We start from the raw sequence: 7,818 nt of genomic DNA, 5'->3' as shown, positions 1-7,818 counted from the left end.
CTGCAGGAGGAAAACTGAAGATTATGTTATGTCAAAGGTTAAAACTATTTAAAAATAGGCAACGTACATAATGTATGTAAAATCTTAACAGTAAAAAAAAAAACATCCTTACAGAATCCATTAAATACGTCAATAATAGATTTATGTCCGCAAACATGCCAAGCTGTTGGTCTAGACATGTCTCAATGCATTTTAATAAAAACTATGGATGCAAGACTAAAAATGAAAGGAGTGTTAAAAAGTCTAATTGGACTGTGTACTGGATTAACCTGAGGGTTTTTGAAGACCTCGTACTTCTCTTCCCGCTCTTGAAAAAGGATTTGGTTCTCAGTGTCCCTCGTCCACGCCAAGAGAGGCTCCACCAAGTTTTCATGGTCCTCAAATGTGCGTTCTGGAGGAACATTAGATTGGAAAATATATATATTTATGAATATTCATATAAATATATAAAATGTTAAGTTTATTTATTTAGGACAATGCATATTGATGAAAAAAACAATTCACAGAACGTAAAAGATAACCTGACTCTCGCCAGATCCTTGTAGTTCGATGAGCTCCACACAAGGATCTGGGCTCGAGGGGAATGTAAACTCCTTGAAGATATCAAAAAATAATGAACAATCAGTATCATCGGGCGGGATTTCATAGATGTGACGTAGCGACTGTTTGATTCAAAGAACAATGGCGGCATGCAGCGAGGAGTCATGTGCTGACATTGACTCTGCTATTGCAACTGTTTTGTCGAATCTATCGAATATTCATTCTTTAAAAGATGAACAGAAAACTGTTTGCTCTCTCGTTATTCAATGGCCGCTGGTCTGCATGTCATTCAAGATAACGGACAAGTGGTTTATCCAATCACATCCAATGATTTTTTTTTCCAAGGCCCCACCTTCTGAAATACATCTCCTATTGAGAAGTCCCAGATCCTTGTGTGGAGCATAGCGAACTACAAGGATCTGGCGGGAGTCAGGTTACGTAAATGAGCCAGATTTTAAAAGCACAGACAAAAACAACCTATGAAATTAGTGAAAGTGACAGCATAACTGAATTTTTAAGGAACAATTTAATATGTTTTTTAAACGTTTAAAAAGTGGGACATTCTCAAATATTACTGAGAGGTTTGTTCCAAAAATGACTTCCTTGGACTGACAGACCTGTTGGTCCAAAGGTTGTTTTCCTCTAAATCGGGGGTCACCAACGCGGTGCCCGCAGGCACCAGGTAGCCCGTAAGGACCAGATGAGTCGCCCGCTGGCCTGTTCTAAAAATAGCTCAAATATCAGCACTTACCAGTTAGCTGCCTCTATTTTTTAAATTGTATTTATTTACTGGCAAGCTGGTCTCGCTTTGCTCAACATTTTTAATTCTAAGAGAGACAAAACTCAAATAGAATTTGAAAGTATTTTACAGACTTGGTCTTCACTTGGTCTAAATTCAATTATGTTTTTACTTTGCTTCTTATAACTTTCAGAAAGACAATTTTAGAGAAAAAATACAACCTTAAAAATGATTTTAAGATTTTTAAACAAATATACCTTTTTACCTTTTAAATTCCTTCCTCTTCATTCCTGACAATTTAAATCAATGTTCAAGTAATTTATGTTTTTATTGTAAAGATAAATGAATAAATTGTAATTTAATTCTTCATTTTAGCTTCTGTGTTTTCGACGAAGAATATATGTGAAATATTTCTTCAAACTTATTATGATTAAAATTCAAAAAAATTATTGTGGCAAATCTAGAAAATTTGTAGAATCAAATTTAAATCTTATTTCAAAGTCTTTTGAATTTCTTTCAACATTTTTGCTCTGGAAAATCTAGAAGAAATAATGATTTGTCTTTGTTAGAAATATAGCTTGGTCCAATATGTTATATATTCTAAGTGCAGATTGGATTTTAACCTATTTAAAACATGTCATCAAAATTCTAAAATTATTCTTAGTCAGGAAAAATTACTAATGATGTTCCATAAATTCTTTTTTTTATTTTTTCAAAAAGATTCGAATTAGCTAGTTTTTCTCTTCTTTTTTTAGTAGAATTTTGAATTTTAAAGAGTCGAAATTGAAGATAAACTATGTTTCAAAATTTAATTGTAATTTTTTCTGTGTTTTCTCCTCTTTTAAATTGTTCAATTAAGTGTTTTTTTCATCATTTATTCCCTACAAAAAACCTTCCGTAAAAGGAAAAAAAATGTACGACGGAATGACAGACAGAAATACAGTTTATTTAAGTGTGTATCAAACTGGTAGCCCTTCACATTAATCAGTACCCAAGAATAGCTCGGTTTCAAAAAGGTTGGTGACCCCTGCTCTAGAGGATGTCAAGCTCTCCTCTGGAGCCAAAACCACTGTCAGTGAAAGTCAGTGTAATAAATGTATTAGTCCATGAAAAACTTAAAAAAAAATCAAATAACCATTTTTAAAAAGAATGCCAATTTTAAAGTTAAGCATTTTTCCCCCCCAAAATATTACACTAATGGAATGACAGGCTTTTTATCCAGAATTTGTATAGCTTTTATATATAACATTTCTATGGGTTTTAATATTGTTTCCAGTAAGTGACCAGGTTGTGATGTAATAATCTATGTGGAAAAACATTGAGAGTAAAAACATCTTAGCAAACTTGATTGTCATAGGCCTGATATTTTTTTAAATGATACAGATTTAACTTCATTATTTTCGCTGAGAGTTATATTTTTTAATAATACTGGATCATGTTTTTATATCGTGCTTTAAGACACTCAAAGCGCTTCACAGAGAACTCATCTTTCATTTACTCCACATTCACACATTGACAGTGGTAAGCTACATTTGCAGCCACAGCTGCCCTGGGGGAGACTGACGGAAGCATGGCTGCCAATTCGCAGCTACGGCTCCTTGGACCACCACCAAACATTCAATTTTATACACCAGCTTGAACGCCACTGGGAACAAGGTGAGTGAAGTATCTACAACAGCAGCGACTAGGATGGTGGAACCTGGAATCGAACATGGAACCCTAAAGTTGGTGGCATTGCCGCTTTACCATCTGAGCCAGGCAGTTCCATATCAGGGCTGTCAGAGTTACCAAGGTGTGCAATTTACAAACATGTATACGAACATGTATGACAAATTATGTATTTATGATTAAGTGTATATAAATACATGTATATACACTTAGATTAATCATATACGTATATATACACCAATATAAACACTTAATCGTGTATATATATATATATATATACACATTATATGTCTACACATATACATGCATCATATATACATGTATATAAACATACATACACATGTATATAGACACGTATGTAAATATATATATTTACATACATATATATATCTGTATTTATATACATACACAGATTTACATATGAATAAATATATACATATATACATCCATATTATGCACACATATTATCCATCCATCACCGCTTGTCCCTTTCGAGGTTGCGGGGGTGCAGGGGCCTATCTCAGCCGTATTGAGGCGGAAGGCGGTGTACACCCTGGACAAGTCACCACCTCATCACAGGGCCAACACAGATAGACTGACAACATTCACACTCACACACAAGGGACCATTTAGTGTTGCCAATCAATCTATCCCCAGGTGCATGTCTTTGGAAGCCGGAGTACCCGGAAGGAACATGCAAACTCCACACAGAAAGATCCAGAGACAAGGATTGAACTCAGGACCTTCATATTGTGAGGCACATGCACTAACCCCTGTTCCACCATGCTGCCTTACATACTAATATATATATATGTATATCCATCCATCCATCCATTTTCTACCGCTTATTCCCTTTGGGGTCGCTGGTGCCTATCTCAGCTACAACCCGGCGGAAGGCGGCGGTACAACCTGGACAAGTCGCCACCTCATCGCAATATACTGTACATATACATATATACACACATACATATATGTATATACACACACACATATATATATATATACACACATACATATTTGTACAACCACATATACATATACATATATATATATATGCTAAAATACATACATATAGGAATATACATAAGTATATACACATATAGCTAACATACATATATGTATACAGTACAAGCCAAAAGTATGGACACACCTTCTTCTAATTCAATGTGTTTTCTTTATTTTCATGACTATTTACATTGAAGATTGTCACTGAAGGCATCAAAACTATGAAGTATATAACAAAAAAAGGTGAAATAACCGAAAACATGTTTTATATTCCAATATCTTTAACATAGCCACCCTTTAATGTGATTACTTTTTTGCACACTCTTGGCATTCTTTTGATGAGCGTCATCTGAAATGGTTTTCACTTCATTGGTGTGCTTGAAGCTTATCGAGAGAATGCCAAGAGTGTGCAAAGCAGTAATCAGAGCAAAGGGTGGCTATTTTGAAGAAACTAGAATACAAGACATGTTTTCAGTTATTTCACCTATTTTGTTGAGTACATAACTCCACATGTGTTCATTGTTTTGATGCCTTCAGTGACAATCTACAATGTAAATAGTCATGAAAATAATGAAAACGCATTGAATTAGAAGGTGTCCAAACTTTTGGCCTGTACTATACATATATATATATATATATATATATATACACACACACATATATATATATATATACACACACACACATATATATATATATATACATATATATACATATATATATATACATATATATATACATATACATATACATATACACATATACACATATACATATATACATATATACATATATACATATATATATACACATACATACATACATACATACATACATACATACATACATACATACATACATACATACATACATACATACATACATACATACATACATACATACATACATACATACATACATACATACATACATACATACATACATACATACATACATACATACATACATACATACATACATACATACATACATACATACATACATACATACATACATACATACATACATACATACATACATACATACATACATACATACATACATACATACATACATACATACATACATACATACATACATACATACATACATACATACATACATACATACATACATACATACATACATACATACATACATACATACATACATACATACATACATACATACATACATACATACATACATACATACATACATACATACATACATACATACATACATACATACATACATACATACATACATACATACATACATACATACATACATACATACATACATACATACATACATACATACATACATACATACATACATACATACATACATACATACATACATACATACATACATACATACATACATACATACATACATACATACATACATACATACATACATACATACATACATACATACATACATACATACATACATACATACATACATACATACATACATACATACATACATACATACATACATACATACATACATACATATATATATATATATATATATATATATATATATATATATATATATATATACACACACATATCACAAACCAGATGAAACTATGTGGGAAGACCTCCAAAAAGTACAAACCTCCATGTTTGCAGAAAGGACTTTTAAATAACACTAAGTCTCCCCAAAAGCCATTAAAGACCTCCTTCACTTCCCCTCGCGCACACACATTCACAAAACACTTTGCACCGTAGACGTCCATCATGTCACCGTACACGTTTGACTGCACTTCAGCAATTAGAGGTTAGCAGCACAAGCTGGCAGGAGATAAATTGCTAGCTAAATTGCTGGCAGGGGTGCAGCGTTATTAAGGTGATTTAAACGCTATCGGCAGAAGGAAGGCAGGCCTCTGAAGCACACATGGCGGTGTGCATGGGGAACACATGGCTTTGAAGGTGAAGCTAGTGGGATGTTAACTTTGTGTTGATGGAGATTAAATGTCATTCATCTTTACTTTCCTGGACTTGAAGAAAGCCTCCGTGACTCAAACCACCAACCAATAGACATTGAAGACGCAGCATTCCATACAGTAGGTGAGCTTGGCTACTTTTAACAGAATCAGAATCAGCTTTGTTGGCCAAGTATGTTTAAAGGCCTACTGAAATGAGAGTTTCTTATTCAAACAGGGATAGCAGGTCCATTCTACGTGTCATACTTGATCATTTCACAATATTGCCATATTTTTGCTGAAAGGATTTAGTGGAGAACATCGACGATAAAGTTCGCAACTTTTGGTCGCTAATAAAAAAGCCTTGCCTGTACCGGAAGTAGCAGACAATGTGCGCGTGACGTCACCGGTGTGAGGGATCCTCACATTGTTTATAATCATGGCCACCAGCAGCGAGAGCGATTCGGACCGAGAAAGCGACGATTGTCCCATTAATTTGAGCGAGGATGAAAGATTCGTGGATGAGGATAGCGAGAGTGAGGGACTAGAAAAAATAAAAGATAGAGCAGTGGGAGCGATTCAGATGTTATTAGACACATTTACTAGGATAATTATGGAAAATCCCTTATCTGCTTATTGTGTTACTAGTGTTGTAGTGAGATTATACTGCCGTACCTGAAAGTCGGAGGGGTGTGGTTACGGGTTTGGTGACCGCCAGTGTCTCTGAGGGAAGCCACGCAGCTGCCTCTTTGACAAGTGCACGAGGAACGAAGCAAGCTCCGCTCATGTCTACGGTAAAAGCCGACTTACTACCACAATTTTCTCACCGAAACCTGCCAGTTGACATGTGGTCGGGAACCATGTTCGTTTGACCGCTCTTTTTCATAGTAAAGTTTCACCTTCAGGAATGTAAACAAGGAAACACCGGCTGTGTTTGTGTTGATAAAGGCAGCTGCAATACACCGCTTCCCACCTACATCTTTCTTCTTTTACGTCTCCATTATTAATTGAACAAATTGCAAAAGATTCAGCAACACAGATGTCCAAAATACTGCATAATTATGCCATTAAAACAGACTACTTATAATTGGGATCGGGCTGGAAAAAAATGTCCGCTACAATCCGAGACGTCAAATGCATGCGTCATCATATGGATGTTTTCAACAGGATACTTCGGGCGAAATTTAAAATTGCAATTTAGTAAACCAAAAAGGCCGTATTGGCATGTGTTGCAATGTTAATATTTCATCATTGATATATAAACTATCAGACTGCGTGGTCGGTAGCAGTGGGTTTCAGTAGGCCTTTAAAAATACTTATTTTCAACAAATATTTTTTATGTAATGTTTTGGTACAAACAAAAACACAACCAGCCCCCCCGTGACCCCGAAAGGGAATAAGCGGTAGAAAATGGATGGATGGATGGAAACAAAACATTGACGCAATGTCAGCTCACCTCTAAGCTAATTAAATGCCAGAAACATGAGTTATCAATGTTACTATTGTTAAGGGAATATTCAAAACGGAAGGCCTTGGAAATGACCAGCTTTGGCATTGGTTCTTTAGCTATGCACTCACATATTAATTGCGTCACAAAGCACAAACCTGGAGAATGTGTGCGTTAGGCACACACAAGTCAAGTTAACTTTTAGTTTCGATTCCTGCCAAGGCGTAACAAACGAGGACAAACGCATGAGAGATGGTCGACCATTTTAGAGACTGCTCCAAACTTTACATAGCCCGGCCCACTCCAGCGGTGGTATTGCTATTGTTTGTACTTAGTCCTGATTTGTAGAATATATTGTTAAACTTCAGTTTTAACCCAGAGTTTCTACAGTTATCAGCAAATCGAATTCAATCCGTTTTAATGCCTCTCAAAAATATTTTAATGCCATGTCCTACTGCAGATAGTTATTACATATAGTCA

At 35.1% G+C, this 7,818-nt stretch overlaps 1 protein-coding gene across 3 annotated transcripts in view; it reads right to left on the bottom strand.

The window, feature by feature from the left end:
• The window catches only part of apbb1ip (amyloid beta (A4) precursor protein-binding, family B, member 1 interacting protein), a 39,242-nt gene that overhangs the window by 5,909 nt on the left and 25,515 nt on the right, over nucleotides 1-7,818 (bottom strand). For all 3 annotated transcript variants that reach the window (XM_061921606.1, XM_061921607.1, XM_061921608.1), the window contains one exon: nucleotides 270-391. In XM_061921606.1, coding sequence (XP_061777590.1) covers nucleotides 270-391 — 122 coding nt within the window. The remainder of the gene's footprint in view (nucleotides 1-269; nucleotides 392-7,818) is intronic.

Source organism: Nerophis ophidion, linkage group LG15 (genome assembly GCF_033978795.1).
Source record: "Nerophis ophidion isolate RoL-2023_Sa linkage group LG15, RoL_Noph_v1.0, whole genome shotgun sequence".
Lineage (NCBI taxonomy): Eukaryota > Metazoa > Chordata > Actinopteri > Syngnathiformes > Syngnathidae > Nerophis > Nerophis ophidion.
Note: the sequence above shows the minus strand (reverse complement) of the source record. Positions and strands in the feature narration are given on the sequence as shown.